The sequence below is a fragment of the Festucalex cinctus genome, chromosome 15, assembly GCF_051991245.1.
Source record: "Festucalex cinctus isolate MCC-2025b chromosome 15, RoL_Fcin_1.0, whole genome shotgun sequence".
Taxonomy (NCBI): domain Eukaryota; kingdom Metazoa; phylum Chordata; class Actinopteri; order Syngnathiformes; family Syngnathidae; genus Festucalex; species Festucalex cinctus.
The window spans coordinates 23,292,469-23,313,915 of record NC_135425.1 but is presented as its reverse complement, the minus strand read 5'-3'; the positions used below and the strand labels follow the sequence as shown (position 1 = coordinate 23,313,915).

General features: G+C 42.6%; 2 protein-coding genes across 6 annotated transcripts in view; one reads left to right on the top strand and one right to left on the bottom strand.

Moving 5' to 3' along the window:
* Nucleotides 1-647: 647 nt before the first annotated feature.
* LOC144001907 (KN motif and ankyrin repeat domain-containing protein 2-like) lies at nt 648-5,299 on the bottom strand. Its single transcript, XM_077496550.1, has 8 exons — nt 5,265-5,299; nt 4,981-5,151; nt 4,478-4,565; nt 3,474-3,693; nt 3,050-3,192; nt 2,642-2,842; nt 1,064-1,162; nt 648-986 (listed from the first exon to the last, which is right to left on the bottom strand). Exons 3-8 carry the CDS (start codon nt 4,544-4,546, stop codon nt 963-965), a joined length of 756 nt encoding a protein of 251 aa, XP_077352676.1. The 5' UTR covers nt 4,547-4,565; nt 4,981-5,151; nt 5,265-5,299; the 3' UTR covers nt 648-962.
* mzt2b (mitotic spindle organizing protein 2B) overlaps nt 4,879-21,447 on the top strand; it is a 76,310-nt gene continuing 59,741 nt past the window's right edge. For 3 of the 5 annotated variants that reach the window (XM_077496546.1, XM_077496545.1, XM_077496544.1), the window contains exons 1-5: nt 4,879-5,140; nt 10,470-10,650; nt 10,953-11,113; nt 11,219-11,356; nt 11,825-11,975. In XM_077496546.1, coding sequence (XP_077352672.1) covers nt 4,939-5,140; nt 10,470-10,650; nt 10,953-11,113; nt 11,219-11,356; nt 11,825-11,975 — 833 coding nt within the window. In that variant the 5' untranslated portion in view covers nt 4,879-4,938. Of the gene's footprint in view, nt 5,141-9,972; nt 10,262-10,469; nt 10,651-10,952; nt 11,114-11,218; nt 11,357-11,824; nt 11,976-21,447 lie in introns of those variants that run through there. The other 2 variants (XM_077496547.1, XM_077496548.1) reach the window with 2 other exon arrangements.

Sequence of the window (21,447 nt, the reverse complement as noted above, 5' to 3'; positions counted from 1 at the left end):
CATACCGATAAGCAGACTGATTTTGAGCCTGATTTCCAAAGTCGGTAAAGGACTGATTATCAAGGGTCTCATATGGATGTGGCAAGTAGCTCCTATTATGTTGGTCATCTAAAGAATGACACACACACCATTAAACGGGGCGATTTGGTGCCTGATTTTCCCTTTACGCAGGGCATTTAGACCCTTGTAATCACTTCTGAGCACCTCTAAATTCCACCGTAGCACCCCTAAAAATAACATCGACGATAGTAATAATGCCGTTTTCTGTTATTTTCTTACGTTGTCTTGCAAATGAGCATTCCAGGCAGGTTGTATAGTAACCGCGTAAAATAATAAACAAATCAAATAATAAATAGATTTTTTTTAAAGTCAACTTAAGGTGAATGCATTCTAATGGTGTTCCAGTGTTGCGTTCATCTGCAGCAGATGAATGCGGTGAAACCATCGTGTCAGTCGTGTGTTTTCCCGGGAACCGCTCAAAAACCACTGCCTGTTGCCGTGGCAACAGCAAATTGATGGTTGGCGGCGCTTGTATATGATTTGATTTGATTGCACTTGCTGGGAAGCCGCTCTCGCTCGCACACAAACGCGCAAACACGCGCACACGCACACACACGTGTTTTATAACAGAAAACGCATCATTTGTACTCTTTGTATTTATTTCAATTGTGCACAGTTGCGGTTATCATGAATAACTGGCGAGACGAGAGATGATCATTAACTAAAGTATACGATAGTAAGCTTCATTTTGCTTGCATGCTCTGGATTTTGTTTTTTGCCTTCTTGGTACATTGGTAGTTCTGTTGATTTCTATTGTGCAAGGTGGCATTCATGAATCACTGGAATTTGGTTTACAATGACTGGCTTCATTGGAGTGCTAAATGCTAATATGCTATTTAAAAAAAAAAGAAAAGAAAAGAGTAAATTATTTGGATTGCGGTTTTCCTTCATCCAGGAAGGAGTTAGGACCTTCCACAGTGATGAGCCTGTAAAACACACAAAAAGAAAAAAATATTTTGACTCTTTTATTACAAAGTAAATATGAATTTGCACATGCGCATACCTCACTGTGTGCTTTGGAGAAGTTGGCGTGCGCGTAGAGGAGCACGGCTATGTCATTGTGTCCCGCATCCAAAGCAATCGACAAGGCTGTGCTGTCATCCTGGAGACAAATGAAGAAGTTCAGGAAATTCCACTCTGCTGCCATCTGCTGTGCGTCCTTTTAGGTGCACTGGCGTTATCTGCCTTAACTGCAATTTGTGGATTATTTCTCCTCATTGTTTATTTCTGTTGTGTAAAATGATCACGACGAACTGGAGAGAGTAGCGATTGGATGAATTGTATGAAACCTGTGTGACCATTGGGTGGCCGAGTGTGCATAAGTGACCTTATGGATTATTTTTAGTCATTCTTTGTTATTTCTATTGTGAAAGCGGACAGCTATTTTGAATTTTTATATGACACATACAGTACATGTAGCATGCGGTCGAGCAAGCAGTAGACGTTTGCAGACTATTTCTAGTCCTCATGGTTATTTCTATTGTGCAAGGTCAGGTATGGATAGTTCAATATTCGACTCTGACGGTATGGTAGCTCTGAGCAAAACTATTACAGTTATAAAAGTACAGCTCTAAAATAACCATTTTTTAATAAAAAAAAAAAAGATAAACAGCATTGTGCCATTGTATTTGTAATTAATGTATTTTATTTAATAATAATAATAATAAAATAAAATAAAATTAAAAATAAATAAATAAATATTAATATATATATATATATATATATATATATATATATATAGTACAGAAAAATGTGTATCATTAAAATAAATAAATAAATAAATGGGGGCTATTTTTAGAACAGACCCCTAGGCTACTCATGTTATGCTTGGGGCTAACTAGTATTAGCTGGCACTTTTTATTTTATTTTTTTTTATTTATTTATTTATTTATTTTTAGTAGGACAATGCACATTAATCAGAGCAAAGAGGCATCTGAGTATCCATAGGATGTCCGTTCTGCCCATGGAATTATTATTTTTTTTTTACTCAATATTCTACTCATTTATATTGTGCAGTAGGGCTATTGGAAAAACATGCTATATGCAATACAGTTGCTGAATATAGCCATATCGATATTATTGCGATATTTAACCTGTACCTAAAGAAATTACATTTTTATTATCTTATGAAAGCATTACATTTTTTTTTTTCCATTCAGCAAAATTAGCAAATTCATTGTATTCTTATTTAACTAATTGTACTGACCTCTCGATAATGTTCAACTATTGGATGGTGGTGCACATTTTCGTTGATGTCTGACCGGTCAAATTCAGATATAAGCATAAAATTCCATATGAAACTTATTGCATGTCTTTGCGATATGCATATTGCATGGGCCAATATCACGGTATCAATATTTTTTCGATATATTGTGCAGCCCTATTGTGCAGTTGACGATTATCATGATTTCGTATATGACACAAACTTCATAAACAATATTTCAACATGTGTGACAGAGTATGTCATAGACTTTTTCTTTCTAACTTTGTAGACTCTTTCCCGTCATTTCTATTGTGCAAGATGTCGTTTATCATAACCGCCACCACGTTTGCGTCACGCCCGTTTCGGCCCGTCACTCACGCTGTCCGTCAGCGCGGCGTCGCACTCGGGCTGGTCCAGCAGCAGCTTCACCATGGCGGCGTGGCCGTGCTCGCTGGCGCACATCAGCGCCGTGGAGCCCTCGTCGTCCTGCGCGTTGACCACGGCGCCGCGGGCCAGCAGCGCCCGCACCATCTCCATGCGGCCGTGGCTCACGGCCAGCATCAGCGCCGTCTGACCAGCCTGAGTTGAATTAATCACACGAAAAAGCGTGGAGTCACAAAATAGTTCTGAATTGTGGCGATATATCTCGTCTAGTCTCGTCTCGTCTCGTCTTAGTTACCGGTAGTTAGTTGTCATTAATAGGTCGAAGCCTGGTAGCCCGACTCTAATGACTGACTACAAGTGCTATTAAAAAAAAAAAAAAAGTGGATAAATAGACTGACTGACCTGGCTGGCTTTGGCGTTGACGTCTCCTCTATCGAAGAGCTGCTCCACCACGTTCATGTCCTCCGGTCGGTCCACGGTGGCGAGCGCGGCCAGCATGATGGGCGTGTACCCCGCTTTGTTTTGCTTGTTGGCATCGCACACGTCTGCGGATGACAGCTCGTTTGCAACTAACAAAAATGTACAGATGGAATAACCCTGCCTCTAATACTCTGATTTGCTCCACACTAGAGTCACGCAACGGCCTTGACCTTAAATTACAAGTCTTGCTTCTGGTTTAAGTGAGGCAACTTCAGACACTAAATTTGTCATTCCCTGGTCTTTATTCCATACCACTGAGCTATAAACGATGTCCAACACGAAAAGATAATCCCTCTTTCTCGGACGTGCTTAAATAAGAGGATGGAACCAAATATGTGGACTGTACCGGCATCCAGAAGCTTCTGGACCACTCCAAAGTTGGAGTGCGACACGCTGTAGTGCAGAGCCGTGTTGCCATTGCCGTCGGCCATGTTGGCGACGTGTCGCAGCAGCGAGGGCGAGATGACGCGGAAGCCGGACAAGTAGTCCTCCACGGATTCGACGGAGGCCGACTTGGGGCTGGACACGGAGAACCACTCCTGCTGGACCGTCTGCAGGCAGTCACGCTGCAATGAAGACAACACAGCGCTCAGTCAAACGCAGTTATTTGGTCAAGTTCCGAACTTGTGGAGCTAGTTATTATGGTTATGCGTTTTATGGCAAGTCCGCAAATATCGTCACCCACTCGCAATAACAAAAAGTAAATATCAGTTTATCGTTGCCCATCTGGTTAGCATAAATATTTAAAATTTGGTCGCAGTGGAGCAAAATCGTAGTTGGTTGGACTTAGAAGGACTAAATGGCCTAAATGACTGTACAAATGCTTCAAACCAAAATGGCCGCCTTCCTGTGTCTTTTCTGCCATGTTTTTTGTTTTGACACTTTTTGTGGGTCTAATCAAGACAAGCCCAATTTTATGTCAAACTGGCTTTTATGGCATCCAGTATACATGCTTAAAATCTGGTAACAATCTGACAAAATCTCTTGGACAAGTTTGTCTGTGAAGAAGCCCTGTAATTGGCCAAAAAAAAACAAAAAACTGCAGTATCCACCCAAAATGGTCAAAATTTACTGTGTCTCTTTGGGCCTGGATTTTTGAGATTTTGACTAAAGAACATCTCACAACTTTGCATCTTCCATCCATCTATTACAAGTGGCTCAAACTGGACAACAATCAGTCAAAATCTAGAAGACTAGTCTGTCTTTGAAAGCCCCCTGAAAATGTCCAAAATGACCGCTTCAAACAAAAGTTTGAGTTTTCAGGTATGGCTTCTTAAGACTTTATGCAGTATTCTTGAACGCACAACCAGACCATGCACTTTAGCATTTTAGCATTTAGCATAAACTCACAAGCTCCCTGCTGGGCAAGCGCTTGCCGTCACTCAGGTGTGTCTTCAAAGCCTGGCAAGCGGACATCATCTTCTCACTGAACTTGCACCTGGACACAAAGAGCAACAACAGGTAAAAATGTTATGAATTTATTCCCAACAGTCTTTTCATTTCATAATGTTTCTAACTTTTTGTCAAACTTCAGCCTCTTCTGTGCTACCAATTGAATGTAATCGGCTTAATGGTACACGCATGGGTCTCAAACTCACGTCCTCAAGGGCCTCAGTCCTGCATGTTTTAGAGGTTTCTCTCCTCCATAACACCTGAGTCAAAGGATCATCTCTGCAGAAACCTGACAACGATCCTGATTGTTTGAGTTAGGTGTGTTGCAGGAGGGAAACCTCTAAAACATGCAGGACTGCGGCCCTCGAGGACCTGAGTTTGAGATCTATGTGAACGCATAATAGTGGTGGATTACACACATGAAAGTGCCTCCTACTTGTAGAACACAACTGCAGGCCTACCTCTTGGTGATTTGTGATTTTGCTGACCCTTTGGATGTCTTGGTAGTGACAACGCCTTTGATCCGTCTCGCTGGCGTTTGGTCCACTGGAGCCTCCCGCGACTTCCTGATCGAGCCCCGGTCCGCCTCCTCCGAGTTGTCCGTGGCGGAGAGCTTGGGAGGTGGGTTCAACCTTCATAAAATATCAATTAACGAATTAAAGAGCTCGCAAAAGTAATCACACTCAAGAAGTACAGGTACTTGTGTAAAAACAACAAAACAAAACAAGGTAGAGGTAATTCTCACTACTGATGATGAATGGTGCTAAAATCGAAAAAGACGAAAGTGGTGTCTACCCGCTGGCTGCTCTCATTAACTTCATGTTTTTCCTGGTGTTGCTGCAGCCCTGTTCGCCGTTTTCCTTCTTCACGCTCTTGCGTGGGACACCGAAAAGAGTTGATCCATCTAGACGCAAAATGGATTCAAAATAAACAATTGTATTACTTAGAACCAACAATGAATCGTACCATGTAGCTACCTGTTTATTGTGGCTTGCGGTTGTTCACAACTGCACATTGACTTCTCTGACAGTTCAAAATGTATGTTTTTCTTCTTCCCATTCTAAATCAGTTGTGCATTGTGAAAGAGAATGTTTGCATTCGCACTGCTTCTTGCTCCTGACCGAGACTTTCAATTTTAGACCCTCGACCACAAATTACTGTGCAGCAAAATGGCTTCCAAAACCAGATAACATTCCAAACATTGCGAGTGTGTGAGAGGCAGCCACTTCCTCCAAAGCCAAAAGGGTAAGTTTAACTCATGCGTGAGAACACTAAAAGAGGCTGGCCCGCACAGGCAGAATTTCAAACTGCCGCATAATATTGTTGCCATATTTTGAAGCGACTTATGGTTGTTTACCTCTCACAGCGGACAAGGTCTGTTGTTCTAACAGCTGTATCATTCTTTTCACTTCAGAGTCGTATCCACCCTGCTGACAGGAGTTGCAGGAGTCTGCTGGTAGTTGAATTTCTCTCCTGGCTGTGGCAGAGAATTTGTTTTAAAAATACTGTGGCAAATATCAAGCAAGTCAAGTCTCATTAATACCAAGTTAGTCATATCTGGTCTTTCAAAAGTTTTTGCCAAGCCCTTCAATTGTTTACTTAAATCTGACTCGAGTGAAGTTGTGTGACTTAAGCCCCCCGCCCATCTCTGCCTAGTGGTCTGATAGGGTAATACATGGGCTGCGTTCTTTACGATGGTTCCAACATACAGCGTTCCAAGGTTACAAATGTTCTACAAATGTTGAACTAGTTTGGCACCACCGTACACATGTGATCACGCAGCACAAGAAGGTACTACGAGCTAATACATACTGTACTGTTTTTCATTTGGATATTTTACAACTTAAGCATTAGCACATGTTCGGGACTCTGTCGTAAACTGAGGACCCCTCCTGTACATGAATGTAAAGTATTCCCAAGGAAAAGATCTACCTGAATCTGCTGGACTTCCTTGAGCTACAACTTTGTTACTGGCTGATAGTGATGAGCTGTTTTGTCGCTCAGCGAAACCCTCAGATTGAGGACCGCTACGTAGCTTGAGTATTGCCGGTAGCTTTTCTATGCAACTGTCCACCTCGGAACTGCACTGAGACGATGCAATCTGCTGACCGGCAGCACCATTTGAACCAGACAGATCCCGTATCTTCCCCTCCCCAACGCCAATGCTCCTGGTGGTGACTGGGTCAGGTAGATGGGATGGTCCAGAGGCCATGTTTTGAGTTTTAAGGCCAACCAGGAAGTTCTCATGAATGCTCATAAATCCTACACCAATGTCTCGGGTATTTGGTTTAGGGACTATTCCTTCCAGGGGGCTTGTTCCGACACTAACCGTGCGTGTCTTCAGGATGCACTTGACATCTTTCACCCCTTTGCCGACTGATACAGTCCTAGTTGTGGCACCCTTGGTGGTGTTGGTGTGCTTGTGCTGGCTTCTGAGGACGGTATTTGTACTGGAGTCGGTGCTGATGGCATGTCTTGTGTTTGTGAAACGAGACACGGAGCTGAATGCGCTGTTTATACGCTGGGGTGACGTCTGGGGTGATGCTGTGAGACCAAGACCTTTGACCGGATCTGTCAGCATGCCTCGAGAAACCATGTCCTTTGCCTGGGAGATGATCACATTAACAGAACAGTCGCCGCATGCGACTGACATTAGTTCCTTAGGCTCCTGATTTTGCCACAGTTCTTCCGTGTTGCTTTCGGCATCACTTAGCTTCACCTCCGCTCCGACTCCTTGGGAGTTTGTCGAAATGTGGGCCCCCACGCCCTTCTCCCTGGTTTCTGCTCGCTCTCTAACCTCCCAGTGGCTCATGGCTAGATCTGGGCCAACGCTGGCATTTTTCAACTCTGGGCCACAACATGATATAGCCACATTTTTCACCTGTATAGCCTCCCCTGTGCTGGCATCTTTCATCTCACTGTGGTTGCCCACCCCTTGGCTTGTGGTGTCGGGCCTCGCCTCGGTGCTGCAGCTTGCCATGGATGGCCTGGCGGAGGAGGCTTTGTCCACTCGGTTTCTAGCTTCTGCGGCTTGAAGCTCCAATTTCAGCCGGTTCATCTCAGCCTGGAGGGAGGATTCCTTCAAGTCTGCCTCCAAGTGAACGTTTTTCTCCTTTAAGGCAGCGATGACTTGTTGCTGCTTTTGAATCTCTGCTTCTAATTCCACGCTACGACTAAGTTGGAACTGTGGTGTAATAGAAGCATGACTGTGTTCTTTCATGGCTTCTCCGTCAACTGTCTTATCATCCTTATGGCAATGGGTTCTTCCTTGCCACGTTGGATAATGTCCCGTCTTGATGGCTCTTTCGAGTGCCAGCATCTCCTCATCTCTGTTGCTGAAGTCATAGCAATCACTCTTCTCTTTGGTCTGGAGTTCTTCCTCGGTACTCCCCTTGGATTCCTTATTCTGGATCTTGAGTTGAGAGGCCAGTTGCCTGTTTTCCTCCTGAAGGGCTGAGATTTTCACCTTGAGTAAGGGGATGATCTTCACTTGCTCCTCTAGCTCCCTCAGCTTCTGCAGGGCCACCACCATTTGATCGCGGACATTCAGCAGCTGCGTTGGGCCTACACTCGAGACCGGGGTGCTTCTTCCGGATCCCTGAGGGCTTGACTGGAGGCAGCCTGTGCTGCCTCTGCTTCCCAGAGAGGAGTCAAGAAGTCCATGCATGTTGATGTAAGAAGCCTTGCCACCATTGTTGTTGTCATCATAAGCGCCCAAACCAGTGAAGCGAGAGATAGAACCAGGGGAGCTCACGCCTCCGAAACTAGCCAGTCGTCGGCGGGCACCAAGAGAGTGGCTCATTGACTCCTGCTCCAGGTTTAGGTGTTGCTCAGCGATGGTCTGCTCCGACAACGGGCTTTGTTTTTGCAAAGAAGGAGCCCTTGAAGCAGGTGAGGACTTCAGTTCACCACTGCGATCTGATCCTTCATTTCTGGAAGGATGTCTTTCGGCGGCGGATCCATGCGGTGGAGGAAGAGGAGGTCGGCCGAGGAGTCTTGTGTCATCACTGCTCGAGGACGACAGGGACTCCGCAGAATGCCACTGGCTGGACGAAACGCTGCCTTGCGTTTTTTCCACATTGCCAATGGCCACTCGAGGCCTCCTCTTAAGGCTTAGCCGCTTAATGTTGATGCTGTTTTGGAGACTCTTGGAGAAGTCCAGTTGACTCCTGTGGTCAGTGTCCAGGTAGTTAGGGAGATCTAAAGTGGAAAACCTTTATATTACGACTCTTGCAAAAGAAAAGAAAATAAACCTTCTCAAGCAACTATACAAAATTAAATCTGAATGCTACTTTATGCACCATCAAGCCTTACCTCTGTACTCCTCACCCTCTCTATTTCAAATGTTCTTTTCGTCTATCGCAATGCTTTTGGCCATCATATCACTGAGGCCGTCCCACACAAATAGGAGGGACATCAAACCGAGGAGGCTTTGACCATCCTGCACAAACTGTTTTCAGCAAGAACTATCCCCAAAATGTCATGTCTCGCTACACGGACCGGACTTACTCTATAATTACTGCTCAAGTTTCCCTCTAAATGCCAGCTGCTGCTCTTGGCTCTTGTCTCTTCACCACAGACTTCTTTCACAAAGTTTGGAAGAGTCAGTGAGCTGTTAACTTCATAAAAAATGAGCACTTGATTTGACTGTAGTTGAACGTCATTTGAAAATACGCTTTTATTCATATTAAACACATAAAAGCCAGTCAAAGAAGCAATCATTGTTACCTGAAACATAGCTGAAGTTGAAGTCGCTTTGCGCCATGAGGACGTTTCAACAGCTCACCCTCTTACTATCCACAAAGAGCCGTGCATCACAATGCACTGTGGCTATGTGCTCATCTTCATTGATCACCATTGTGCAGTACAAGAGCATCTCACGGTCAACCTCTGTGCCTCTCCACATTCTGCAATTGAATACAGCTCAGTGTACAATGCTTACATAAAGGAAATGCTATACTATCATTGGCTTAGCACTTTTAACAGGGAAGTACTGTACTTCATTACGGAACTAAAGATATTCAGGTATCTGTAGGCTATTTTACTTGACAATGTATTTTACTGACATCGTATTACTTTTACTCGCTACATTTGAAACCATGCTATACTTTCTACTCCTTTGTTAAATAGGCTTTTTTTTTTCTTTTTTCTTTTTTTTCTTCAAAAACTGCGATGGCACATGGAGAAGTGAGGGAGTATTAACAAGGCGGAGGCAATGAAGAATCAAGATATTCCCTATCATCGGCCTAAAAAACAGACACTTTGTTTCAAAAGATTTGCCTTCTAATCTGAAAAATCACATAAAGGGTAAGGTGTATTTTTTCCAGTTGTTATCATTCTTTTTATGTGTTAGTGTTTTTGTTGCTTAATTCACAATGTTAACAAATTTATGAAAAGAGCACACCAGTTACATTTTTATCCTTGATTAATTTTGTTTCAAAAGCTGTCCAATTCCTTGTTTTTAACACGTTTGGTCACACCTTCTGTCACAGTAGTTTTCACAGCAGAGAATTATTGCGTCTATGATTTTAATTTTTGTTGTTTTATTATAATTATAAGAAATAATACGGGTAATTTTTTCACAAACTCTACGGGGAGGAAATAAACTAATCAGCGTGGACTGCGCATCCCATGTTGCAAAGCGTCTTGTCGCATCATGATGACGTAACTGCAGCGCGCCTCATTTGTCTCCAGTTTGTTTACAGCTGGTGGATGAAAGCGACTTTCGAAATTAATTTAAGGGTCTGTATTATTCGCTATGCGTAATTCTGAAGTCAGTGAAATGTGTATAGTTTTGTTTGTCGGTAATGACTTCGTTGCTAATACTGTACTGCCTTTGAAAGCGACGCGATGCATTAACGCAATGTTTTCACTTACGACCAGCTAGTTATCCACGTAGCAATTGAACACTTGCGTTTAGCTTGCTTAATTTATTTATTTTTTAAATCAGAAATTCCTGCCACGATGTCCCAGCAATCGGGGCCCTCCGCTACGGACTCCCCGGCGTTGGTGGTCACGACTACCGTGCAGAAATACGCCATGAAGAAGAAGGAGATTTTGAACGCCGAGGAGAATGAGCTGTATGAGCTGAGCCAGGCAGCGGGCATCACCATGGACCAGGAGGTGTTCAAGTGAGTGTGGGGATTCAATTCATTTTTTTTTTCCACACCAGTTTACAACAGAAGTGATCGCAACAAGGTACTTTGGATTTGGAACAGGCCTGAAACCACATGATGGGACATGAGGAAAAATAGATCATGGCTACATTAAGCACATATAACATAAATGTCCAACACATCTGGTACAGTAAGTCACATAAATAAAACATCAAAATGTCCTGACTGTCCATCAACACAATAAGCCAAGCGCCAAGACTTGAGAACCAGATTGGAGTCCCCTTTACGCTCTACTCATACCTGTGTTGTCCGTCTAGGATCATGGTGGACTTACTGAAGATGAACGTGGCCCCTCAAGCGGTCTTCCAGACTCTGAAGGCCATGTGTGCCGGCCAGAGGGTCCCCGAGAGCTGTGGCGGAGACATCGCCGCGGTCTCACATGGCACCGGCATCCCCTCGACCAAGGCAGAAGCCAGAGGTTAGTTTGTGCTTTGTGTGGACATGTAGATGGGAGATATAATGAAACTGGCCACTGGTCTGCAATTTCTCACTTTTTTTTTTCCCCCCCTCACACTTCGACAAGATGAGAGTCTGAGCTCCGGGAAGAGTGCTAAACTCCCTGCGGGTGGCCCCACGGGGCCTGGGTCCCGAGCCACCAGGGTCAGCGCCAAGATGGCGGCCTATGGCGCCCAAGACGTCGGCAGCGCTCCTCATGCTCAAGGTTTTGTTCCAATGTTTGCTTTTGTTCAGCTTTCTTTGTGGCCTTGGTGTGTGCACACGCACATGCATGCATGTCTGTGTGTGCATCCCGTGCAGCGTGTACATCAGTTAGTGAGTGTGTGTTACATAATGTGTTAATTTGTCTTTATGTGAGTTTGTTAGTGTATGTTGTGTGTGCTTTTTTTCTTGTACAAAATATTTCAAATTTATCGCAAAATGAATGTTATAGGAGGTCACATTTAACGTACTTAAAAAAAAAAGGGAAAAATAATATAACTTGTGGTGTGTATTTATGTACAAAACACCATGAGTAAATATTTTGGTCTGCACCAATAATATTTTATTACCCTGAAAGCCTTTGCTCAATCAACACTTTCCACATGGAAGCGTATTCTCCCCATCCGGAGTGTTTGCTGCTCTCCCCCGGCATCATCTCTTCCCTTTTTCATATTTCCTCACGGTTCATCAGCAGTGCGAAGCAAAGCGGCATCATCTTCATCAACAACGACTCCCGCCGACAAGACACGCGAGGCTTCTGGCCAGCGGGCGCAGCGGCAGCCCAGCGCCAGCAGGGGGCAGAAGACCAAAAGCTCTGGAAGCAGCAGCTCCTCCTCGCAGATGTAAATACTACACTACGTCAATCATGTAAATACTACACGAGTACTTCATCCTTTATGTACAATTCTTTCTAAGATGTATAAACATTTTAAAATTAGCCATTTAACACATCTATGATAGGTACAATTTGTTCCAGTTTAGTGTTTCCCAACCTTTATTTAGTTAAAACACACATTTGACATATAGAATAGATAGATAGATGAAGAATAATTTATTGTAAGAAAGTGCGTCAACCTCGGTTTGCTAAATGTACATTACCCATCAACAAAATTGTGAATTCTGGAAATGCTGAGCGTCTTTTAACTGTGGGAAACATGAGCCGTAGAGACTGGTGAGCAAATCAAGCTCTGGTCACAGCACACGTTGATTGGGAATCGCTGTTCTAGATTCTAGTCATTATTTGTAAAAATCATGTAACAAATAATAAATGTACTCATTCTGCCAGCAGTTCAATTTCAATTTTGTTTTTCTAATAAACTTTAAGATGGCATTTTTTCCCCCTGTCTTATTTCTCGGGTAGTTTAATTAGATAATAGATTTTAAAAAAGAAGAAGAGAGATTTGTCAAGGAAAATATGTTCGCCCCCACACAATTATTGCACCCCCATTTGTTGGCCGGAATTGCTTTTCATGAGTTACTTTTGTTGCTGAATGTAAATTATTGCATTGCTTTTTCCCTGATTTTCCTAAATAGTCAATGCAAATGACAGTCAGCAACATATTCAGGTCATCCATCTTTTGATTACAATTTGTCTATTTTGTAACAAACCTCTCAATGATAACAGTATCCCCCCCACCCCAATAAACCTTCAAATGAACTGCTCCAATTAAAACACACACGTAGCAAGAGTTTATTTTTATATATTTATTTATTTTTAGTTTGTTACTTAGGAGGTCTTCTGATTTATGCAAATTAAAAGCTACTTCAATCAAATACATGTTATCATTCCAAGTTACATTCCAACATTGGGCAATTCTTACATTTATTGAACTTTTGACTCGACTTTCTTGAATTTCTTTGCATGTTGCTAGAGCTGAGCATAACATTCAGATGCAGTGCTTGATGACATGTAACTTTTGCTGACTGTCACATGCATCAACGTTTTTTGGAAAAATCAAACAATATAATTCGCAGAATAATTTAAAAGTGGCGTATTGCTGAAAATTGTTCCAATGTCAGCAGCATCATAGAACACATTGGGTTCAACTTTGGACGTCCTTACTTGTGTGAACTGAATGGTTGATTTGTGCCACATGGGGGCAGTAGAATGACACTGACATTACGCCCATAAACCCCCCTTCCCCAACACTCCACCTGCACCCCCTCCCCCGGCCATACATGCCCAAATTGTTGCAGGGATCCTTCTTGATTGAAGTGAAAGTGGATCTGAACTGCATGTTTTGTTTGTATATCCGCATGTGTGTGCGCGTAAATGGAGAGGCGGTATGCAGCTTCAGGGGTCATTTTAAAGTCCACGGCCCGCCCGCCTTTTATGTGGCCGTCCATCCTGTTTATACGGCCCTGCCTGTGCACATTGATAGCGGCGTGCCCGTAATTGATGGTGCCATATTGCTGCGGTGCAGCCGGTTTAATGGGCCTTGACGGAGCAAAAGGGGAACGCGGCACGGGACCGAGCTTTAACCCTTCCCGCGCCTCCTTCCCGGGCTTGCACGCAAACTGGGCCCTGGGTGATTAGCGTGCCGCCGCTCACCGTAATGGCCGCTTGCTTCATGATCAAGGAAGCGCAGACGCCCCCTCTGACTCCACTTCCAAGAATAAACAGTCGCCAGCTGTCGCCGCTCGCCCCTGTTGTTGCTCGCATGCGGCCTAAATGTGTTTGACAAAGCCGGTAAACGGCCGGGAATTTATTCCTCGCCTGCCAGGCTGCGGCTCCCCGTGTCACCTCTAGGGGGCAGTGTGGCCCCGAGATGGTGGGGCGACCCTTCCCCTCCCCTTCCCCGTCCACAGTGCCTGGCCTTTTGGATGTGTTTATTTTCTTATGAGGGAATTTCACTCTTCCATTAAATAGAGAGCGCTATCCCTCACGCGCACACACACCAGTGCGTGCGTGTGTGCATGCGTCCGCACGCGATATGCACCATTAATCAATAGAGACGACCAAAATGCACGCCTCGGCCGTATTGTGCGAGGCAAGCGAGGCGGCACGTTAAAGAATGAGCGCTTCAAATCGTTAACGTAAGCGCCTCGACACGTTGCCAGAAACGAGCACTGGCGAGGCAACATTTTGTGTATCGTATTGGTGCCGATTATTGATCATACAGCTGAGATCCTATAGGGACATTTTGTGCCATTCTGTTTTATTCAATATTCATAGTACATAGTACAAAGTTGTTGGAACTGAGGGCTACTTCTTTGCTCCTGATTAATGTTGAAGGTCTACCAGTTTGATGCACACTTCTGAACTAACCAATAAGTCCCATCTCTAAATCAATCAATCAAATTTTATTTATATAGCAACTTTCATACATTCAAATGCAACTCAAAGTGCTGAACAATTAAAACATCCATAATACAATAAAAAGAAAAAACCACCCCTCCGCCCATATCCCCATGATCATACACAGACACACGCAAACCACAACATGGCGGGGCACAGAAGAACCCTGTGTGGAAAGGCACCCAGGAGGAGTTCATCCACACTGTGAGGGATGTGTAAATATATATAGCTCCGCACATTTTCAAGCAATCCCTTCTTCAACATTCCTAGGAAATCGCTATGTCCCACTACCAGTGAGCTGTTTATAGAACAAGGATACCAGCTAATCATGTGATCAATGGCGGCTAACCTAGTACCCCGTGTTGATGACCCCTGAGAGAAGCGGTTGTACACTCTGGACAGGTTGGCTCGCCATTTTGAATATGCAATAGAGAATGAGATTAAACTTAAAGGGATGCTTAACTCATTGAGCCATTTTCAGCATCCATCCATCCATCCATTTTATTAAAGGAATACTTGACTCATTGAACAATTTTCAGAAGTGAAATGTTAATATTTTGTCCAGAATTAATTTGATAACTTCATTATTTTTCATGTGATGAAATGTGATTTTTCTACTTGCTGTCATCATCAGTCGACATCACCTGTGCTGAGGAAGTAGGTAACAACCAATCGTGTCTCACCTGTTTCCTGGGTTTGGTCAGTAAACTGAGCCATGATTGGTCGTTGCCTACTTCCTCAGCACAGGTGATGTCATCATCAGTCGACAGCAAGTAGAAAAATTGCTTTTTAAAGGTACTAATTGTACATATGAAAAACAATGAAGTTGCCACATTAATTGCAGACAAAATATTAACTTTTTACTGCTGAAAATGTTCAGGGTTTACCGCCTACTGTCCGTAGCTAGCTGGGATAGGCTCCAGCACCCTCCGCGACCCTTGTGAGGGGCAAGAGGTTTTAATTAAAGCACTTAAAAACACAACTGTAGCAGAGTGTTCTACATAATTAAGATGAAATAATAATGATGATTATTTTTGTTCTAATTCAAATATGCTTCTTTCAAAACAATCTCCTGCAGAAAATATTAAATTAAAATGCTATCCCAAACTGAATTGCAGCGTGAAATAGAAGTAAAATTCTACTCCTTTTGCCATTACTTTATCCAAGATAAATTCCATCAAGATGTATCGCATACATTCCTACATAACTCCTTCCTGATGATACTTTGTGTAGCCTATAACATAAAATAAAAATTAACTTAAAAATAATAGCATCAAATGTATGCTGCAGGATGTCTTTAAGAAGATATTGGCTAGCGGTATGCAGATACTAGTAGAAACAAGTGTACGTGCAGCATCCATCTATTACATCGTGCAGGTGTGCCTAATAATGTGGCTGTTTGGTTTGCGCGTCGTATTCCCTGCGTGCAGCCGAGTGCATCGGAATCCTGTTTTCTTGCTCGGTGCTTTCTTTCCCATCCTCCCCCCTCCTCCCTTCATCCTTCCATCCTCCATCCTCCTCGCCGGGGCCCGCCTGCAGATTGGCTATTTCCCGCGCCCGGCCGGCCGAGCTCTTATCAGCCGGCCGAGTGCTGATTGTTGCTGTGTCTCTCAGGCTGACTGACAGTTGGCGCGCTGGCTGCTGAAATGGCTGATTTGGTCAGTGTTTGTCTGCGCCGCCTTATCTGCAGCGCTTATATTAACTGCCTTGACAGTGTGCGCCGGCAGTCTCGCTCCATCTTGCGGAGGATTGGGTGCAGGAGGGGGGTAGGGGGCTCTACGCTGCCCCTACTGCCGTTCCTACTGTCTTTATCCGCTCCTGTGCGAAATATAATATCATATATATAATGTTCCTTTACTGCCACAAATTTCTTAATGTGTTAATTCGTGACCGCCCCTTACTTGGAGAGCCTGTAATGGGAGAATTCCCGTTGCAACGCAGCAGACACATCCACGCCATAATTTAGCAGTAATAAATGTAATAATAATAATAATAATAATAATAATAATAATAATACATATATTTGTGGAGACGGGTCAATGTTAAAAATGTGCAAAATTTTACAAGTTACTCCATGTTAAAGATTAGATAGTGTTAATATGAACAGAAAAATGAACTGAGCTGTCACCAATGTCTTACAAATGCAATTATGCCATCTAGTGGCAAAAAAATGACCTCAACACAATTCAATATAACCCTCATTTTCTTTGGAATATAGTACATCTTTATCATACATCTAATTTTAACTCAGTTCCATCCATCCATCCATTTTCTTAACCGCTTAGTCCTCACAAGGGTCGCGGGGGTGCTGGAGCCTATCCCGGCCGGCTTCGGGCAGTAGGCAGGGGAGACCCTGAACTGGTTGCCAGCCGATTGCAGACTCAAGTTTATGAATTATGAAATGACTCTATCAGTGACTAAAAGATGCAGCCATATTTCTATTAGTTAATCTTTTTTCCCCACTTTTATGTCCAAAGTATGAAAACTTTAAAAAATATATTTCATTGTACATTTAGAACAGATCTAAAATTTGTGATTAATTGTGAGTTAACTATTGAAGTCATGCGATGAATTATGATTGCAAATTTTAGTCGCCTGACACCACTAATACATGCACATCACATTTTACCCCGACTACCCCACTTAAAAATAATAATAATAATAAATCAAATCCAAATGATAATTTCCAGCCCTTTTCATGCTGCCAGTCAAAGCTGGCTTCATTCACCCTGATATTTTCACTATATCACAGTTGTGTGTGATAAGTACTGACAAAAAAAAAAAATCATGTGAAAGGGAAGACAGTGTTCTCCGTATAGGCCAAATTACGTCTAAATTTAGAGTTGCGCAGCGAATTGTCATGTTGGGCCGCAGCCATGCAGCACCGAGGTCTACTAGATGCAACGTAATTAAGAGCAAGACGAAAGGGCAGAAAAGGTCCCCGGCTAATCTCCGTCATTCGCACTGAGCGGTGAAAATATATGGCCTTGAGGGTTGTGATACGGCTGTGCTTGTTTGAAGGTTTTTTTTTTTTTTTTAATGACGGTAACATCTGCGCTAATTTCCGTTTGTCCCTTTATGGCATTTTTCATCATATGTTAGCATTAAGCTAGCAGGCTTTTGTTAGACGAAATATTGTTTTGGCTGCACATTTTGGTGTTTAAATGTCCCAATTCTCTTTTGTGTCAATTTCTTCTGGGAGTGACAAGTAGCAAGGACGCTTTGGATCTTTTTTTTTTTTTTGGAGAACTGAGCGAGCGAGTGAGAACTGGCATCAAGGAATACTTTCCAAATTGTGTTTTAATAAGTTTAAGTGTGCCAGTCAAAGCTGGCTTTATTTATTTATTGCTCTTTTCTGCGTGTCGGCCTTCTCAAATAAAACGTATCAACATGGAACGGTGGACGAATGTGACGCACCAATTTTTTTTTCTGGCCGATAGTAACCAAGGCTTGACGCTGCTTGTTTCATCACTCGCCCCCTTTTTCACTAATCTGGCTCCGTTTACCCTGGTCGTCTCCTCGCGGCCGCTGTTCTGTGTGAAATGTACAGACGCGGCAATTTTCTGGCTTGGGATGTAGTAACGGATGCTGAACTAAATATTGCAGTGTGCCAAATTTTCCAAGCTTGGGAGGCAGCAGCGAAGGCAGGATGGCGGCTGTGTGAAATAGGATGGTGGAAAGCCGGCATGTTTTGTATTAAACAGCAGATTCTGTATCAGTTGTGTGAAAGGACACCGCTGGAGCAACATCCACCTTGTCTGTGTAAACGGCACAGACGAATAAATGTCACTGCTGTGACGTGTCGATTTGTGGCGGATTATTATTAGATTTTTTTTCTGTGACGGCGTTCTGTGTACCGACACGGACGACGTCGACTGCTGCTAATTTGCTAGCATCAGAGGTGGCTGCGTGAAAAAAAGGAGTAGCAGAAAGCCGGGACGGGGCTGTGACGTTTTAACACCCGGCGCGTCATGCATGTAATGATTTGAACGGGTCATTCCACGTCGGGCGTACACAGTGTTGCGGCGATATCCGACGTCCGCACATATCGGACCGGATTCCCCCCCGCCGGCGTTGTAAGCGGCTCAAATAGACACAACCCGAGCAGGTAAACACGGCCTCCTTAAGCCTTATTTATTTATCCGCTTTATTCGCGAGGGGCTGTTGGCGCCGTCTGTTAGCGGCAGATGTGGGGACCAATGGAGTTCACACTCGCTGGCACAAAAAAAAAAACAAAAACAAACAAACCCTGTGGCAGTACACGCACGCGCGTGCACAGACACACAAACTTTTGGATCCAATAGATGCATCCTGAAGTCACAATCAAAAATCATTTTTATTGGTTACGTATGTCAAAACACAACAAATTTGTTGGCGGAAGATTTTTTTATTTCATTTAGATTTTTATTTAGTTGGTTTTAATTAGTTTTCAAGGTGGTTTTTTTATTAGTTTATTTAAAAAAATGCTTAGTTTCAGTTTAGTTTTAGTATTAGTTTTTTTTATTATTCATTCATTCATTTATTCATTCATTCCTTTTTATTTTATTATTCAGTATTATTATTTTTATTTATTTATTATTTAGTTATTTATATTATTATTTATTTTATTATTATTAGTTTTTTTTATTTTATTTGATTTTTACATTTTTTTTACATTTTAGTTTATTTAAAAAATGCTTAGTTTTAGTATTATTTTTTTTTTCATGCGTATTACTTGTGCGCAATATTTAATAAACAGCATGGTCAAATGAAAAATAGTTTTTATAAATTCAAATATATATATATATATATATATATATATATATATATATATATATATATATATATATATATATATATATATATATATATATATATATATACTGTGTATATATATACTGTGTATAAAATCAATCAAATATCAGTCCATACCTATTATTCGAAGCCATTCTCCCTATTTCTGTGACTTTATTACCTTCTCAATTCAACGCATAAGTGGCATGGTGCTTAGTTAATGTTTGACCAGCTATCTCTTATCTAAATTGTAAAGTTAACGTAGCTTAACGTTCTCGTGGGGTTTTATAGTGACGGATGAAGGTAGACGTCGTTTGGGGGTTGCGCGTCTTATCTTTGAGTTGCAAACCTTGCGTGTTGCCGTTCTCGTCGTCTTGATTTTTATCAAAAGCTTAATCCTTGAATTCAAATGTTAAAAAAAACAAAAAATCTCGCTTCAGGAGGTCACTCCGTCTCATCGCACGCTCGTAGGTTGCCAAGGTTTTTGTGCGCTACAGCACACACAGAAACACAAACCGCCAAGTCGGGTTTTACATAAGTTTTGGCAGAGCGTGTCCCAAATCTTCAAATTGGTGATTTAAGTTGAATTTGAGTCATAAGTTATAAGTGCGAGTTGACCGTGAGGGCCTCCCTCTGCAGTGGACTTTGTTTAGCTTAACACAACACGACTTCCTGAAGTCTGTATATAAATAACATTTTTGTATGCAATGTATTGTTCATGTCGGAGCTGCAAAGACGAGCAGACAATCTGCTCGCACAATGATTAGCCGCTAATTGGCAACTAAATAATAATCGCGGAATTGTCATCATTTCTACGTGTTGCTGTTGTTTGCGTGCGCGCGCGTGCGTACGTGCGACATGTCTCCTAATTCCTATTAATTAAACCAAAGGCATTTTGGTTGCCGTCTTTGTCTCGTTAATTTGCACAGTTTCTTTTTGTGTTTGTATTTTTCCACTGTGACGCTTTTCATTGCTTCTAATTGGCTACGTTTAACTCTCCTAAATGAGAACACCTCCAGTTTAGTGATCAGACACTGCTTGTTGTTACGCATGTGAGATGCAAATTAGCGGCGCGGAGAGATGAAACGCAATTAAAAAAAGAAAAAGAAAACAAAAAAACAAAAAAATCCTTTTTCAGATTTTGGTGTTGTTGAAATTGTTTTTCATTTTCAAATTGTTAATTGCAAGGGGAACGTTGAGTTTTGTTAGCTGTAAAGTGACTTTGCAGGACAGTATGGGTTGCCTTGAATGATGCAGGTGGTAACGTTAGAAAGCTCACTCCTGAAAATGTGAGGTTGGAAATCAAATTCATCCCGGTATGACTTTCTTTTTTAAAAGTTGCCAACCATAACCATGTGTGGACTGCTGAGACATCCAAATTTCGAGCTTTGATACTTAGAGATGTGGTAGAAAGATTTCTGTGGCACTGTTGGAAAGGTTTTCTTTAAAAATGTGGTGGTGGCGGGGGGGGGGTCAACCACACTCACAAAAAGGATAGTGGCTGCCTGTATGGAGTTATAATCATGCCAAAACCCCGTAAAGACAAAAAACGTGATCTATGTACCGTATTTTGTCAGATTATACGTCGCTCCGGATTCTAAGTCGCACCAGCCAAAAAATGCATAATTAAGAAGGAAAAAACATATATAAGTCGCACTGGAGTACAAGTCGCATTTTGGGGGGAAATTTATTTGATAAAATCCAACACCAAAAACATACATGTCATCTTGAAAGGCAATTTAAAATAAAAATAAAAGAGAGAACGACAGGCCGAATAAGCGTACGGTATACTAACGTTACATGACTAACTTGACTGGTAATGTCAGCAACGACGTAACATATTAAGAGTTTGTCGCGAGCAGTGACGGGAGTCGGAGGCGGAGTGTTGAAGCGCGGAGCCTTCTGAGGTCTTAACAGCAACTCCCCACTCAGCTAGAAGCTAACAGGCTAACTCCCCTTTTCCACCTAACAAAACCTTCCCACCCGGAACTCTCCCTTCATCCCAACGTTCCGTGGGTGAATTATGTTCCCATCACTACAAGTTATTCATATAACTCTAGCATAAAGAACATGCTAACAAGTTTACCAAACTATCAGTTTCACTCCAAATCACTAAATCCAATGAAATCTTCATCCTCGGTGTCACTTTTAAACAACTCCCCCAACTCGGGAGGTAGACGATGCGCCGCTTCCTCTTCTACCGGCAAGGTTGAAATGATCAACACAGGCCTAGAGCGCCCTCT